General features: G+C 47.2%; 1 protein-coding gene across 2 annotated transcripts in view; it reads right to left on the reverse strand.

Moving 5' to 3' along the window:
- The window catches only part of LOC115095045 (fatty acyl-CoA hydrolase precursor, medium chain-like), a 249318-nt gene that overhangs the window by 148027 nt on the left and 83586 nt on the right, over positions 1-17705 (reverse strand). For both annotated transcript variants that reach the window (XM_029608227.1, XM_029608226.1), the window contains exons 5-6: positions 16605-16738; positions 14367-14520 (exon numbers count right to left, since the gene is read on the reverse strand). In XM_029608227.1, the coding sequence (XP_029464087.1) occupies positions 14367-14520; positions 16605-16738 (288 nt within the window). The remainder of the gene's footprint in view (positions 1-14366; positions 14521-16604; positions 16739-17705) is intronic.

The raw sequence follows: 17705 nt of genomic DNA on the forward strand, positions 1-17705 counted from the left end.
GAGCACTTCTGTGCGCTGTCCGCCGGGTGGGTGGAGGAGTTTACCCGCCGGTGGGCAGTGGAAGAGGTGCTCTGCTCCCCTCCCCTCCCTCCCCTTTTTGAGTTAGTCCTTTAGATTTAAGTTCTTTGTGTTAGAGTTATGTTTTATTTTGTGTACTTTTTGGGTGTCCTTTCCCCCTTCCCCTCCCTCCCCTCACCCCTCGCTAAGGACCAAAGCGAAGGGGGTGAGGGGTTCCCTCCCCCTCCCCTGTTCCCTTTCGGGATCCCTTCCCCTCCCCCATTTTTTAGCCGGCGACCCCCTCCCTTTCCATGCCCCATCCCCCGCCTTGTTGGCGGATATTGCGGGCCCCCTACCTCAGGGGTTGCCCCCCCCTTTTTTCTTTCTTTTTTCCTTTTTTTTTCTCCCTCCCATTCTTGTTCCCCCCCCCACCCCCCCCTTGTTGCGGGGGGGGGGTGTCAGCTGCATCGCCGGTTTCGAGGCGTGCAGCGTTTCGAGGCATGGACGGCAGTGCCTTCCGGCCAGATGACTGCGGTGGCTCCAGGTGAGAGAGTGTATGTTCTCTTCCGCACCACGGACTTGAGGTAAATAGGGAGTGAGGGTGTTGAGGCCACGTATACCACCGTGTGGCCTCTCTTCTTTTTGTCACCCCCCCCTTCCCTTCCTCTGTCCTACAATTTTTAGCCCCCAGTGCCCTCCCTAGGGGGCGCTGGGGTTATGAGACTTCTTCCCTCTTTTGTTGTCCCTTTTCTCTTTTTTCTTTAAGGGGGCGGGGCGGCCTTTGGCCGCCCCGCCTCCTTCCCCGCCCACAATAGTAGGCCTCGAGTGGGCCCTGAACAACACCGAAGGCCTCCCAGGCCGTGGAGCAGGATCCGTACAATTGCTCAGGCGAGGCCCTGGCTTCAGAGCGGCCTCCAGAAAAAGGTGAGATGCCTCCTGTGGCACAGCTACAGGAGGAATCGTAACAAAAGGGAGTTGTGAGTGCATTTCAAGATGGCCATTCTTGAGCTTTGTGATCCCCTTGTGATGACTCCATGTTCGTCCTCAACCATGATTAAATATATTTCAATGCATTAACTTTAGATGACTCCAGCACCACACTACGTTTGCTGTGCGACTTCTTTAGTGGCATTTTTGGATGTGAGCCTTGGCGTGAGATTCTTCCTATAAAGTATTGTTCTGTGCTGAGTGGTAATTGTTTGTAGAATTTAATACATGTAACATTGACATTGTAATTTTGATACTAGATTTAAGATATAGTTAAAATGGGGAAATAATTCCCTTTTCCAGACAGCTTACAAATCTCAGATCCTGAAAGAAATGAATAAGGAATGCAATGTGTTTGGTTGGTTGTTGAAAGTTGTGCAATATAGCATGCTGTACATTCTAATAAATGAAAAGCTGTTGATTTCCAAATAACACTGATGTACGTTATTTTCCCTTGGCTCCCCAGCTATCATAATCCATTATAAGTGACCCAACTGAAGGAATTTCTCAGAATACATATTTGTAAGCCCCCTTTGCCTTACGGGATACTCAGGGATGGTCAAATTCAGTACCTAAAGCTGGAAGGACTGACCTTTTTATTCAATTAGCACCAGCTCTTCAAACTCAAAACAAAACAAAAAAAAAGTGTGCAGTCTATCCTCCAAATCAAAGGAGTTGGGAAAGAGGAGAGAATTTATTGAGCTCATGTTGGAGGAGATTTTTGAAGTCTTTCTGAGAGCTGGTGTATTACACATTGCTTTTTATGTCATCATATGGCTGTTTCATACACCCTACTAGTTGTACATTTGGTTTCTTTTTAGCTGTATGTAGTTGAGTTTATTCTGGTGCCTTTGGGGCCTATCACAGTCACATAACATTTCACTTTGGTAACTCAAGATGACAAACAGTAGGGAAACAGTCTAATTATTCACTGTATATGAACTGTTGCTGTTTCCATAGGATTCATTTTATATGGAGGCAGAATCTTTAGCATACAATGACATAAAACCAGTCTCTATACGTCCATTCAAAACAATACTTTTATTCATAATCTGCTTCTTGTACTTTTTTCAGCACTTCAAAGTGGATTACATTCAGGTACTGTAGGTATTTCCCTATTCCCACAGGGTTTACAATCTAAGTTTGTACCTGAGGCAATGGAGGATAACGTGTCTTACCCAAGGTCACAAGGAGCACCAGTGGGACTTGAACCATGGTCTCCTGGTTCATAGCCCACTGCTCTAACCACTAGGCTACTCCTCCACTACTTATTCAATACTTATTCAGTTCCATTAAGTAATATTTATTCAGTATGCTTGAACCTTACAGTTGTGCAGGAGGTGGACCCTTGGGCCGAGGTGGGGTTGATGCTATCTGCAGGGCAAGCCCTACGGGTCTCCACCATCGGCAGGTGGAGCTGGGTGATTGACGGTGGCCGGCTGGAGCTTTGCCAATACCAGCCTTTGTTCCCCGCAGGTTGAGCCCTTGGGTACCGGGGCCGACTGGACTTAGGTGGGCCTCCGTCCGAGGTCTTCTCAGGGATGATGAGGAGGTCAGCTAGGGGCCAGCAGCGGTCTGATCTGGACAAGGCAGAGACCTGGAAACCCTGGCACCATTGAGAACAGGGGGCAGACAGGGGGCGCCGAGTAAGAACAGGCCAAAGCCTGAGAGGTCAAGTCCAGAGTGAGTTCAAGCGGAGCATCATAGAACAGGCTGAAGTCAGGGCAGGTGGCAGGAAAGGAAGAGTGGCAAGACAAGCACGGGTCAAAACTGGAAGTCAGATGGAGACGTAGCAGAGGTCAAAGCCAGGAGCCAATCAGTAACGTGGTCAGACGAAGCAGAGGTCAAAGCCAGGAGTGAATCAGTAACGACAAGCAGGGTAGACACGGAACACAGGAGCAGGAATGGATACCAGGAACAGGAACACAGACGAATCAGGAACCAAGAACACGGAGGAAACACAGGAGCAAGCAACTAAGCACACGACTAGCGTGGAGACCTGTTGTTGAGGCAAGGAAGCACTAGCTGGTCCTGGCCTTAAGTACTGGGACCCAATGATGACATCATCCGGGGCCGCGGGTTGGATTCCCGCCGTGGCCCCTTTAAAGGTAGACCTGATGCGCGTGCGCTGCCTAGGGAGGGGCATGGCACGAGACGGTGGCATCTCCCCGCGGACCACACAGGGAGGCCTTCCGCGGAGCTTGACATCTGCTGTGGAGCTAGGAGCATGGGGAGCAGCCTGGACTCTGAGGCGGTGGCCCACAGCTGCAAGGGAGGCAGAACCAGGCGCTGGAGTGTTGTCTGTCGGTCTCAGATGGCTTCGCCCAACATGCCTCACCTCTATTTCCGCCTTCTCCACCAGCCTTGGGAGAATGGCGTCCGTAGCATCTCCGGTGTCCCCGGAGCGACTTTGGCGCGGCGTCCCGCCATGTTGTACCTGAGGCCTCCTAGGGCACGCGCGTGTGCACGCCTCACATCTTGTAGCAGTTTGGCGCAAACCTCGGGGGCGTCCCCCCTTGAGTGATGTCACTGCTTCCCACTACAAAAGGTTGCCCATTTGCTGACTCTTGCCAAGTTAGCAACGGATTGGATTCGTTCCGGTCTGAAGCTGCTCTGCCACTTTTGCTGCTGCTGGAAGCTTTCTACACCCTCCGGGGTTCTATTAACTTGGGTTCCCGCTCTTCGGGGGCCCTTTTGCTTATTTCCATGTGCCTATCCAGAATCCAGGTACTCGCTGCTCGAGGGCCTGTGTGTCTTTCCTGGTGCCTGCTACTAATTTTTCAACCTGCTGGAACACTACCTTTAAGCTACAGAGAGTGAGTATTACTTCTCTGTCTGTTCATCTACAGCTCCTCGTTGTCTATCTACATCGGGCCCTACACCACCATTGTGGAACGGGTCTCCTCTGCCGAGGATCACAGACTGTTACCACCTATCCTCTCTCTACTGCTTATTGGGAACTCTATCTATTCAGCTACAAGGGAGTGTGTAATAACATCTGCCAGTCTGTCTCTCCTACAGCGCCTCACTGGATATCTGCATTGGGGCCTTATACCACCACTGTAGGACAGGTCTCCTCTGCCAAGGATCACAGACTGTTGCTATCTAATCCACTCTCTACTGCCACCTCTGGTGAACTATACAAGCTGCATAATAAAGATATATTCTTGGAGTTTGTGCATCTGAGTGTAGCCTGGTGCAACAGTTCCCTACGGGGTTCCTCCCCATGGGAGACACTATCACTGTTTCCCCTGAGAATCCACCAAATACCTCGATATCATAGCATGGAGCAGGCAAATGGGAGTAAAGGGCCTGGCCGCGGACCTTCCGCGGCCGGCACACACAACAGCCCTTATTCCCCCCCTCTTGGAGGTCTGGGTTTGCCCGGAGGAGGCTTTTGTCCAAGATGTTGTGCGCTGGCTCCCAAGAGTTTTCTTCTGGGCTGTAACCTTCCCATGAGAAGAGGGACTCCCACAGACGGCCCCTACAGCGGACATCAAGGACCTCTTGGACCTTGTAGGTAGTATCGACTCAGCGACCAGATGAGATGGTTCAGGTGCCTTACGGGAAGGCCAAGAAAGAATCACCGGTTTGAACAAGGACTCATGGAATGTTTTATGGATGCCAAGAGTCAGTGGTAATCGGAGCTGATAAGTGACTGGTCTAATATGATGGTTGACCGGAAATGGTCCAATGTATCTAGGTGCAAACCTTTGGGAAGGTACTTTGAGGCGAATGTATCGCGTACTCAGCCAGACCTTCTGTCCAGGTTGAAATTCAGGAGCAGGACGTCGATGAGCGTCCATGGACATTTTGGCCTGAACCAAATGGAGGTTTGTCTGGTTCTAAAGAGCTTTAAGGGCATCAGCAATGGTCTGAGCGGCTGGCGAGGGCACATTCAGCGGGATAGGTAACAAAGGGAATGGCTGCCGGCCATAGACAATGGCGATACCCCTGTAGCAGTGGTGATGTGAGAGTAGTGGAAAAACTCTGCCCACGGGAGAAGTTCTGCCCAGTTGCCCTGCCGATCATTGATGTAGGCACGTAAAAAGTTTTTCAAGGAATGGTTCATGCGTTCAGCTTGACCGTTGGCCTGTGGGTGGTAAGCAGTAGTGAGGCTGATGTTGATGCCAAACTTGCTGCACAGGGCGCGACAATAACAGGCAACAAACTGGGAACCTCTGTCCAAAGCTATATCCTTGGGTAGGCCATGCAGACGGAACACATGGAGGAAAAAGAGGCATGCTAGTTCTGGAGCTGATGGTAGGCCAGGCAGAGGAACAAAATGGGCTATTTTGGAGAACCTATCAATGATGATCCATATGACCGTGTTTCCTTTTGATGGAGCTAAATCCACAATGAAATCCGTGGAGAGGTGTGTTCATGGCTCCTCCGGAGCAGGAAGTGGTTGGAGAAGGCCCCAGGGTCGACCAACCTGGGGCTTCTGCTGGGCACACGTGTTGCAGGAGTCAACATAGGCTCTAGTGTCAGTGGGCCACCAGAAGAATCACTGGAGAAGACAGAGTTCACGCCCATCCTGGGTGACCGGGAAACTTTGAATCATGTGCCCAACGGAGAACTCTCTCACGGAGCCGGCGAGGAACGACGGTTTTCCCGGCTGGTACTGGAAAGGTGGCTGATAAGTGGATACATGCGGGATCAATAATGTGGCTAGGCTCTTCAGGGACATCTTTGGGTTCAAAGGAGCGAGACAAGGCATTCACCTGGAGGTTCTTCTTCGCAGGGCAATACCATAGTTCGAAGTTAAACATGGAAAAGAATAGCATCCAGCGGGCCTGGCGAGCATTAAGGTGCTGGGCATGACTCAGGTGTTCAAGGTTTTTGGGATCAGTAAAAATTGTGAACTTGTGTTGAGCACCCTCTAGCCACTCCTCCAAGGCAAGCTTGACTGCAGGTAACTCCCGATTGCCGATATTATAATTCTGTTCTGTGGGGGGGAACTTGCGGGAGAAGAAGGAACATGGAGTTAGGCTTCCCTGCATTGAGTGCTGGCTCAAGACCGCCCCAGCCCCTATTGAGGAGGCGTCTATTTTGACTATGAAGGGGCGGTTTGAGTCCGGGTGTCGCAAACAAGATCCAGTGAGGAAGGCATCTTTGAGACGTTGAAAAACAGCAAGGGCCTCAGGGGACCAGTTCCAGGTGTCGCAGCCTTTGCGAGTCATAACCATGAGACTAGCTGCCAGGGTCGAGTAATTAGTGATGAAATGGCGGTAATAATTTGTGAATCCTAGGAATCACTGTAGTGCCCGAAGGCCCACTGGCTGGGGACATTCTTGTATTCCTGTAAGTTTATCTAGGTCCATGGAAAACCCTCGTTGAGAAATGATATATCCTAAGATGGGTAGACTGGATTGCTCAAAGAGACATTTGTCCAACTTGGCAAAGAGATGGTTCTCACGAAGATGTTGGAGCACCGTGTGAATATCAGCACGGTGGGTAGCTAAGTCCTTGGAAAAGACAAGGATGTCGTCAAGGTATGCGACAACTTTGATGTACAGGAGGTCCCAGAAAATCTCATTGATCATTCGCTGGAATACAGCAGGGGCATTACAGAGCTGAAAGGCATTATCAGGTATTCGTAATGCCCATCCCTAGTATTAAAAGCTGTTTTCCAGATGTCGCACCAGGTTATAGGCTCCTCATAAGTCTAGTATAGTAAAGATGGAAGCCCCTTGAAGGCGATCAAACAACTCAGAGATCATAGGTAGAGGATACTTGTCTTTGCGAGTTATGACGTTCAGGCCACGATAGTCAATACACGGCCTCAAGGACCTGTCCTTCTTCATGACAAAGAAAAGTCCCGTTCCAGCGGGAGAGGTCGAAGGTCAAATGAACCTTTTGCCAGGTTCTCTCAGATATAGTCCGTCATGGCACGGATCTCAGGCTGTGACAACGGATAGGACCAGCCACAAGGAGGTGTGGTACCTGATAGGAGTTTGATAGGGTAATCAAACTTACAGAGAGGCAGAAGGATATCAGCCTTCTGTTTGTTTATTTATTTATTTTATTTATTAACTTTTATTTACCGACATTCGTGAAGCACATCATGCCGGTTTACAAAGAACTCAATTGGAAGATACAGTATAACGATATAACAAATATGACATTGTTTAGAGAAGACATCCTCAAAATCTGCGTACGGAGCAGGGATGCCAGAGGTAGTGGTCGCAAGAGAGACTGTAGGAGGTGGTACCACCTTTTTCAGACAGGGCTGTTGACAAGCTGGGCTCCATTCTGTGAGCTGGAGCATTCCCCAATCAATCTGGGGGGTGATGCTGGAGCAAAGGCAATCCTAGAACCACTGTGTGAATAGATTTTTCTAAGATGAGGAGTTCCACCTCTTCTTCATGGAGAGCACCGGTGAGAAGGCGAACTGGCTCAGTCACCAAGAAAATTCGGCCAAGCAACGGCTCACCGTAAATGGAGGCAATACATAAGGAAGTTTCCAGGGAATGGGTAGAAATACCCAAAAGTTGTACTAGGTCTTTGAGAATAAAGTTCCCCCCTGCTCTGGAGTCTATCAGAGCAAGGACAGGGAAGGAATGGGAGTCGCATGTTAAGGTAACTGGTAGAGTCAACTGGGGGGCCGGTGAAGTAGCGCCCAAGTTCAGGACCCCTACTGAACTTAGGCCCGGAAGTTTCCCGGACGGACTGGACAAGTCTGGAGACGGTGACCGGGAGCTCCACAATATAGGCATAGGCCTGACTGCTTCCGCTGGAGGCACTCCTCCGGGGACAAATGCCTACAGCCCAACTGCATAGGCTCTTTCGCTTTAAAGATAGGTGGGGTTCCACCGGAGACAGAACCCGTGGTGGGTGGTGAGCGGGAGCGCTCCAAAGTGGTTCGTCTGGGTGTCCGTGCCTCACGGTGGTGCTTCTGGAGGCGATGGTCGATGCGGCCTGCCAAGTCGATGAGGTCCTCAAGGGAGGATGGGAGCTCGCGGGCCACTAGTTCATCTTTGAGTTAGGAAGATTGCCTCTGAGCTATCTACCTGGATGAGCTATCTTCTTGCCAGGATAACTCTGTAGCAAGAGTTCAGAATTCAATAGTATAATCGTATAGGGCCCATTGACCTTGCCGAAGATGAAGAAGATTGGTGCTTGCCACAGCCTGTCTTCCAGGATCATCAAAGGTCCGACGGAAGACAGCCACAAAGTGAGATAGCTCTTGTAGGAGCGAGTCCGAACACTCCCACAGAGGAGAAGCCCATGCCAACACCTTACACTCCAGTCGAGACAGGATAAAGGTAACCTTCATGAGTTCATCTTGGAAGATTGACAGCTGCAGAGCAAACTGCATGTAGCATTAGTTGATAAATCCTCTGTAGAGCCTGGAGTCCCCAATGAAATGAGGCGGAGCTAGTAGGGCCAGCAGAGCCCTGGAAGGCAAGGGAGACGGCTGTTGGCTGGCTGGAGCAGGTACCGGAACTAGGTGACCTGATTGGGCATCAAGCCGGGCATGGAGACCCTCGATGGAGGAGGCCAGTGCCTCGAGAAACCACTGTTGCTCTTGCACCTTGGAAGCCAGCCCTGGGATGGCCTGGAGGGCGGACGGCTCCACCGAGTCCATGGCCTTGGCAACCTGTTGCGCAGGAGGTGGACCCTTGAGCCGAGGTGGGGTTGATGCTACCTGCAGGGCTAACCCTACGGGTCCCCACCATCAGCAGGCGGAGCTGGCTGACTGACGGAGGCCGGCTGGAGCTTCGCCAATACCAGCCCTCGTTCCCCGTAGGTTGAGCCCTTGGGTACCGGGACCGGCTGGACTTAGGTGAGCCTCCGTCCGAGGTCTTCTCAGGGATGATGAGGAGGTCAGCTAGGGGCCAACAGCGGTAGTAGTAGTAGGTGGTCTGATCTGGACAAGGCGGAGACCTGGAAACCCAGGTGCCAATGAGAACAGGAGGGAGACAGGGGGCACTCTAGTAAGAACAGGCCGAAGACTGAGAGGCCAAGTCCAGAGTGAGTTCAAGCGGAGTGTTGTAGAACAGGCTAAAGTCAGGGCAGGCAGCAGGAAAGGAAGAGTGGCAAGACAAGCACAGGTTAAAACCGGAAGTCAGCTGGAGAATGGTCAGGCAAGGCAAAGGTCAAACCAGGAGACGGGCAGGAAACGTAGTCAGACGTAGCAGAGGTCAAAGCCGGGAGTCAATCTGTAACGACAAGCAGGGTAGACACGGAACACAGGAGCAGGAACGGATACCAGGATCAGAAACAGGAACACAGATAAATCAGGAACCAGGAACACTGAGGAAACGCAGGAACAAGCAACTAAGCACACGACTAGGGTGGAGACTTGCTGCCGAGGCAAGGAAGCATTGGCTGGGCACGGCCTTAAGTACCAGGACCCAGTGACGACATTATCCGGATTGGATTCCCGCCGCGGCCCCTTTAAAGGTAGAGCTGATGTGCACGTGCCTAGGGAGGGGCGCATCGCGAGATGGCGGCATCTCCCTATGGACCACGCGGGGAGGCCCGCCGCGGAGCTGAGACATCCGCTGCAGAGCTAGGAGCATGGGGAGCGGCCTGGACTCAGAGGCAGCGGCCCACGGCCGCAAGAGAGGCTGAACCTGGCATTGGAGCAGGCAAACGGGGGTAAGAGGACCTGGCCGCGGGCCTGCTGCAGCCGGCACACACAACACTTATTTATTTATTTATTTATTGTTTTTGTTATACCGAGTTTCATGATAGGCATCACATCAACCCGGTTTACAAATAACAAGGAGTGTAAAGCATAACGTAACGTAAAAAACAATATTTTCAATAAGAACCTTGAACTTTAAATACAGTGAATCAGAAAAAGGGAGAGGGAAAGTTACAAAAAACAAGGAAAATAAACTTGGGATGGAAGGGGAGAAATTGAACAGCACAATATTTACATTTCAGCCTATTGATACATTAGAATAGCAAGTGAAAAAATAAGACTATGAAACGGTACATAGGTAATCAAATGAATAAATATGACAGTTGTGAATGGTAATAGTATGATAAATATTCAGCAGGAATTAGTGAGAGAGGGTTTTGAGGTTGGTTGATTCGTGTTTACATTCCATTATTGCATACGAGTTAGTGCTAGTGAGAGGAGGTTTTATTCAAGGCTTGGAAATGCTTTTTTGAAAAGCCAAGTTTTTAGTCTTTTCCTAAATGTTAAAGAGCATGGCTCTTGTCTCAAATCAGGTGGGATCGAGTTCCAGAGAGCTGGACCTGCTGATGAGAAGGCTCTGAGACTCAAGGATTTATGTTGGTAGGTTTTGGCCTTTGGAATTTGGAGTGACTCTTTGTAGTGTTCCCTGATAGGCCTGGCGGAGGTGAATTTTTTAAGTGGTATTTGTAGGTCAAGTTGCGTGTGTTGGTTGATAGTTTTGTATATGATGTTAATGGTTTTGTACATGATTCTATAGTGGATCGGAAGCCAATGGAGGTTTTGAGAATAGGTGAAATGTGGTCAATTTTCCTGGAATTTGTAAGGACTCTGGCTGCAGAGTTCTGAACCATTTGTAAAGGTTTGGTGTAAGAAGCTGGGAGGCCTAATAGTAATGAATTGCAATAATCTAGTTTGGAAAAGATTATTGCTTGCAAGATTGTTCTGAAGTCCTGAGTGTGAAACAGCGGTTTTATTCTTTTCAGGATATGTAATTTGTAGAAGCAATCTTTGGTGGTTTGGTTAATGAATGTTTTGAGGTTGAGACGATTGTCTAGGATGGCTCCTAAGTCTCTTACGTGGGTTGTTTGAAGGAGTGTGGGTGGTTTAGGATGTGTGTTATTGTTTTCCGGTGATATGAGCAGGAATTCTGTTTTCGAAGCATTGAGTACAAGGTTTAGACTGTTGAGGAGAAGTTTAATTTCTAATAGGCAACTGTCCCAGTATTCCATTGTTTTTGAGATTGATTCTTTTATAGGGATTACGATCTGTACGTCTGCAAAAAGGAAATGTTTCAGGCTTAATTTTGTTAGTAGTTGGCAGAGTGGTAGCAGGTAGACATTGAAAAGGGTGGGTGAAAGTGATGATCCTTGCGGCACTCCTCTATTAGAAGGGTGGTATTGGGATTCTTTATTATGAATTTTGACTCTGTATCCTCTGTTTTCTAGAAATGTTTTGAACCAGTTTAGTGTGGCACCTGTTAAACCAATGTTTGCCAGCTGTTTTAGAAGAAGGGCGTGGTTGACGGTGTCAAAGGCCGCCGAGAAGTCAAGGAGGATTAGAAAATATGCTTGGCCTTTATCAATACCAGAGAGTAGGTAGTCCATGAGTGAAATTAGTAGCGTTTCGGTGCTTGCGGCTTTGCGAAAACCATATTGGTTTGGGGACAGAATACTGTGGTCCTCTAGGTAGTTGGATAGTTGGGTGTTTACCAGTTTTTCCATGATTTTAGCTATAAATGGTAGGTTGGAAATAGGGCGGAAGTTGTTGGGATCACATGCATTTAGATTTGGTTTTTTTAGCAGTGGCTTGATTGAGGCAGTTTTTAGGTCATCTGGGTAGATGCCATGTGATAAGGAGCAGTTTATAATATCTGCTAGGGTTTTTGCTATTGTGTCCGGGATAAGAAGAAGCATTTTGGTAGGGATTTGATCAAATGGGTGTGATGACGGTTTCATTCTTTTTAATACATTTTGTATCTCTGTGATTGTGATGGGTTCAAAGGCATTAAGCTGGATGTCTTTATTTTGGGGAAGATATGTGTTATCTGGAGACGTAGTGTTTGGAATCAGCTGATTAAGGAGATCCGATATTTTTTTGTTAAAATGAAGAGCCAATTCGTCTGCTTTAGTCTGGGCTTGTTCGGGTGGTATATCTGGAGTGATAGGTTTAGTGAGGCTGGAAACGAAGGCGAATAGAGCTTTTGAGTCAAAGCTGAGATGATGAACCTTTCGGGCATAGTAGTCTCTTTTGATTTTCAACGTGGTACTTTTGTAAAGATGGAGTGATCGTTTGTAGTCAGAGAGTGAGGCTGGTGAAGGGGCTTTGCGCCATTTTCTTTCTTTTTGCCGAAGTAATTGTTTGAGTTTTCGTAGTTCATCATTATACCAGGGTTGACATTTGGATGTATTAGCAGACCTTGTTTTGGTTGTCAGTGGGCAGAGAGTGTTTGCTATAGATTTTGTTATTTTGGACCAGGATTGGAGGGCAGCGTTAGGGGTAGATACTTCAATGAGTGGTAGATCCGAGGTTAGAGCTTTACTTAGATGTTCAGAGTTGCAAGGTTTTCTGTATAGGAAAGAGAGTCTTGAGTTGAGTTTGGAGTCTGATCGAGGTAAGGAAAAACTGGTGGAGATTAGAGAATGATCTGACCATGGGACTTTTTTGCAATTTGGTTGTTTTGTAAGAGAAATACCAGTGTTTGTAAAGAGTAGATCGAGCGTGTGGCCTGCTTTGTGGGTGGGTTTATTGATTTGTTGTCTGAATCCCATCGCTGACAGTGCGGTGAGGAGGGCTTCACAGTTTGTAGAGAGGGGAACTTTGTCAACATGTAAATTGAAGTCACCCAGGATTATAGCAGGGGAGTCAAGATTGAGATGCAGAGTTATGGTTTCGATGATAGGAGAGGAGTCTGACTCTAGTAAGCCTGGCGGGGCGTAGACTAGCAGGATTTGGAGTTGTTCTGATTTGAACAATCCTAGTTCTAGTTTAGTTACTGTACTGATGGGGTGGTGTGAGAACCTTAAGGATTTTTTTGCAGCTAGGAAGATACCCCCTCCTCTTTTTTTTTTGTCTTGGGATGGAGAAGAAATCGTAAGTCTGCGTTGGTAATTGGTTAATGAGTGTGATGTCCGTGGATTTGAGCCATGTTTCTGTTATGGCGCAAACGTCTGGGGTTGTGTCCTGCAGTATGTCGTTGAGTATAAGAGTTTTGTTGGTGAGAGATTGGGCGTTGAATAGGATTATGGTGAATAGGGTGAGGCCTAGTAACTGTGTAGTGGGGGAAATCATGATTGGGATGAGTGATTTGTAGGTACGTGGTCGGTAGTACATTATTGTTCAGGTTGGATCGGTGCTGGATGAGTGCTACCGGAGCTTGGATGTGCTGCTAGAGACTGGATGTGTGCTTCTGTAGCCTGGATGAGTGCTGCTAGAGATTGGATGCGTGCCGCTGGAGACTGGATGAGTGCTGCTGGATGAGTGCTGCAGGAGACTGGATGAGTGCTGCTGGTTGAGTGCCTCTGGGGACTGGATGAGTGCTGCAGGAGACTGGATGAGTGCCGCTGGAGACTGGATGAGTGCTGCAGGAGACTGGATGAGTGCTGCTGGTTGAGTGCCTCTGGGGACTGGATGAGTGCTGCAGGAGACTGGATGAGTGCTGCTGGTTGAGTGCCTCTGGGGACTGGATGAGTGCTGCAGGAGACTGGATGAGTGCTGCAGGAGACTGGATGAGTGCTGCTGGTTGAGTGCTGCAGGAGACTGGATGAGTGCTGCAGGAGACTGGATGAGTGCCGCTGGAGACTGGATGAGTGCCGCTGGATGAGTGCTGCTGGAGACTGGATGGGTGGATGTGTGATCGCTGGATGGATGGATAAGGGTGGGTAATGGCTCTTGCTCTGGGACGCTCCAAGGAGCGCACTAAGGGGCAGGCCCCTTAGGTTGCGCTCCTTCGGGTGCGCGACGCCTGGTGCGCGACGCCCCAGGGAGTGTCTGCAATTTAAGGGCCTGAAAACAGTGCTGGGCTAGACGGCTGGGTTGGGGGTGGGAGCAGTATCACTCACCACATGGTCCTGCTGCTTCTCTTTATTTTGCAGGTTTCTGAGCCCTCTTGTCTCTTTTTTTCTATTAATTTCCCGGTTCACTGTTCACTGCTGGCTCACAGAAGGGAGGGGTGAGCGGGCTCTTGCCCCGACTGAGCTGTGCCGACCGCACGAGCCCCTGCAGTGGAGGAGGACAGAGACTGAGAAAGGATCCTGGCAGAAAGAGGGACGCCCAGGGAAGCGTCTGTAATTTAAACGCCTGAAAACAGTGCTGGGCTGGGGGTGGGAGCAGTATCACTCACCACGTGGTCCTGCTGCTTCTCTTTATTTTGCAGGTTTCTGAGCCCTCTTGTCTCTTTTTTTCTCTTACTAATTAACTTACTAATTAACAACACTTCATACTATTAATATTAAATCTCACGACTTACAGCAGTGATACTCAATCTTTGTCAGTCGTGACACTCACTTAGCAAGCTGAGTCTCAAAGCACTGTTGTCTTACTTTATTTATTTGGCCCTTCAAATGTAAACATTGTTCCATTTTATTATGTGTAGTTCTAAAATGTTGTGATGTTATGAACCATGCTGGAGGTCATGGACAGCCATATGTAGCTCTGAGCCACATGCTGAGTAACACTGACTTATGAGGTTTTACAAATCAGTTCCTTAAAAATGCTTTGTAATACTTACCAGTGCAGATACACTTATTCCACCTGCAGACTCTCCAAATATGGTCACGGATTCTGGATCACCCCCAAAATGTTCAATGTTCTCCTGAATCCAATGTAAACCTGCAAGTTGGTCCAGCAATGCCCAGTTGCCACGAGCATGTTTATCCCCACTACTAGAAGCAGAATGAAGAAAATACTCTTCTGAAGAAACCATTAGACATGTCAGTATTAAATAGGACATGCATACCTCACTCCCCCTGTTTCTTTTGAGCAGAGTTAATCTGATTAAGATGGAAATTCTACCGAGATTGATTTACCCCTTTATGTATCTCCCGTGCGATGTACCAAGAAAGGTTTTTCAACTGTTAAGGGGGGACTTGGCCAGTTTTATTTGGCAGGCAAGACCACCTTGTTTAAAATATGACTTGTAAAGCCACAGGAGGCAGGAGGGCTTGTACTTCAAACTTTATGTGGTACTACTGGGCCTATTGACTCTCACCTGTCTCTGGACTTGGGTGGGAACAGATGAGGCAAAGACATGGTTATCCTTAGAGGAAGATGGAGTACACAGGTGTAGTTTGGCCTCTCTGTTGCATATGCCCCCATCAGCCACAGCCAGTCACTATAGCAGAGCAGTTCACCAACATCCCATTGTAGTGCATACTCTTATGGTTTGGAGGGTGGTGAGTCATAATCTTTGTCCTCAAGCGACCAATTGGTCATTTTTAACTTCCTTGGTGTGTAACCCACACCTCTCATTACATATGTTTTCTCCTGACATTAATGTATGGTCTTTGAAGGGGTTGAGGTTTTTAGGTCAGTTGGCAGATGAAGGCCGTATCAAATCCTTTAAGGAATTGAGGGAGGATTTTGACATTCCTTCTTTAACCCCATGCTTATATGTTTGTATACGAAAAGATGTCTCGGCTATAATAAGAGATAAGCCAGAGATCGAGGAGGCTGAGGGGATTGAAGGCCTTTTAAGTTTTAGGAAACCCTCGAAAAACTTTATAGCTGTTCTCTATAAGACTTTCCGAGGTACCCTCTGTGAAAAGGTCACTACTCCCAAGCTTATCTGGATATGGAATGAGGACTTGAATATGACATTGGAGAGCAAGGATTGGAAGTCTATTTGGGGAGCCTCATGTCATATTACTTTGTGTTACAAGGGGCAGGAGATGCAATATAAACTGTTGTACAGAATTTTTCGCACTCCTGTTTTCTATGCTAAGTTTAGTAATGTTAATGACACCTGTTGGCAGGACTGTGGCTTCTCAGGTACTTTTTATCATATGTGGTGGGAGTGCCCCGTAGTGCAAGTGTTTTGAAGTTGGGTGGCGGACCTTATTTTAAGGATTTATGGTCAGACATTGCGGGTGAACTATGCGCTTCTTTTGTTAGGACGATGGTCCACGCGATGGGAAATGAGGGGCTGCAGAAAGTTGGCAGGCGATATGTTACACACAGCATACCTAATGACTCATCAATGGAAGGGGGTTTCCCACCATCTCCTGGGAATCTAAGTTATTAGGCATTGCACTCATGGAAAAGTTAACTCTCTTTACAAAATCAGAAAGAGAAATAACAAGATATATGGGGGATATACTGGAAATGGAGAGAGGGGCAGTAATTGAGCTTCTCAGAGGAATATTTGGTGGTAAGCGCAGTGGCTATTCTTATATTGTAATGACCACAATGCTACCTGTGATATGTCAGTTACTTTTTTTGTGATATCACATGTTTATTTATTAATTTAGCACTTTTCTATACCGACCTTCATGGTTAAATGACCATATCAGATCAGTTTACATCGAACTGGGAGAAACTGTAACAGAAAACAACTTTTATATACACAGAAGAATCAAAAGTTACATTCAACAAGGAGAGTAAACTTGGGAGCTTAAGCAGCTGGAAAGAAATTAAACTAAGAACAATAACATCGTGGACTCAGGGCTAGTGCTTATTAAGTAGTTAGGAGAGGTACTAGTGCTTATAAAGTACTTAGAGGAGGTACAAAGATCCGTTGTATTGTTGGGAAATGTATTGTTGGGAAAAACTATTTATAAATAGAGTTTAAAAAGAAAAAAAAAAGGGCATGCATGAAAAAATGTAGAGGTGTGTGGCATTTACTATACTACAGCCATCTATGATAAACAAGAAAAATTCTCACTTCAGATATTTAAAGCTGATGAGCAATTTATTTTAATACTGTTCAAAGTATTTTGGAACATGCTGGACAGAATATAAAATGTCTTACCTAAAGAATCCCAGGACCCCTAATCTGTATTGAATCGACACCATCACCACATTTTCATAGGCAGATAATGCAGATCCATCATACAATGAGGCAGCACCACTCAAGAAAGCTCCTCCATGGATCCACATCATGACCTGAATATGGTAGAAGTAGATCAGATGCAAAAGTATTTTGGTCATAAACCATGCCCTTCATCCATTAATTCACTCTCAATCTTGCCCTTGCTGAACTAAGTCTATGTATAAAGGAGAGGAGAGCAAAATGATTTGCAATTCTTCAGCGTGATCTTAATCTCCTACATGATTGAAGTATCTGGCATTTCACAGAGTAGCCTGGATTAGAAGTGAAAATAACATCAAAACAATCTAGAGAACCAGGGACAAAAACAAAAAAATCTTGGTCTTATTGGGGGCTTGGTCCTTTTCACTCTGATTTCTCTGGATCATTTTAATGAGATTTTTCTAAACTGTGATCCAATAAACCCCGCTCAATGAGAAATACCTGGATTATGGGTAGGAGCTGGGATTGTGTTAAAGAATTACAAGCATTTTGCCCATGTTTGGTATACATCTTATGTACTCTTGTCAGACACCCCATGCACTGTTAATTAAAACACATCCATTAAACCTCCTCAAAGTTCAATATAAATATGGTCAATTTTAAAGCTTTTAAGTCATTCAATTTTGCATTAATTCACATTTCCCAGACAGATTTTTATCACAATTTGTGATAATGCATCAAGCTGGGTCGAGAGTACATTATATAAATCTTATCTTTTTATACCTTTCATCACTCCAAATCACATTCTATCTTCACTGATGTCTCCTGTGCTGTTCGTACTTCCGACTGTGCCTATAAAATTGCACCCCAAACCCTAGCCCACCACCAAAACCTCACCCTGTGTGATGGGTGAGGTTGGTATAAAAAGTGGTATAAAAGTGGTATAAAAAGTTTACTTATGTGAGACTCCAGAGTCTCTCTCTCTCTCCATGAAACAGGATTTAGAAACATAGAAACGACGGCAGAAGAAGACCAAACGGCCCATCCAGTCTGCCCAGCAAGCTTCGCACTTTTTTTTTTCTCATACTTATTTATAGTTAT

Source organism: Rhinatrema bivittatum, chromosome 7 (genome assembly GCF_901001135.1).
Source record: "Rhinatrema bivittatum chromosome 7, aRhiBiv1.1, whole genome shotgun sequence".
Lineage (NCBI taxonomy): Eukaryota > Metazoa > Chordata > Amphibia > Gymnophiona > Rhinatrematidae > Rhinatrema > Rhinatrema bivittatum.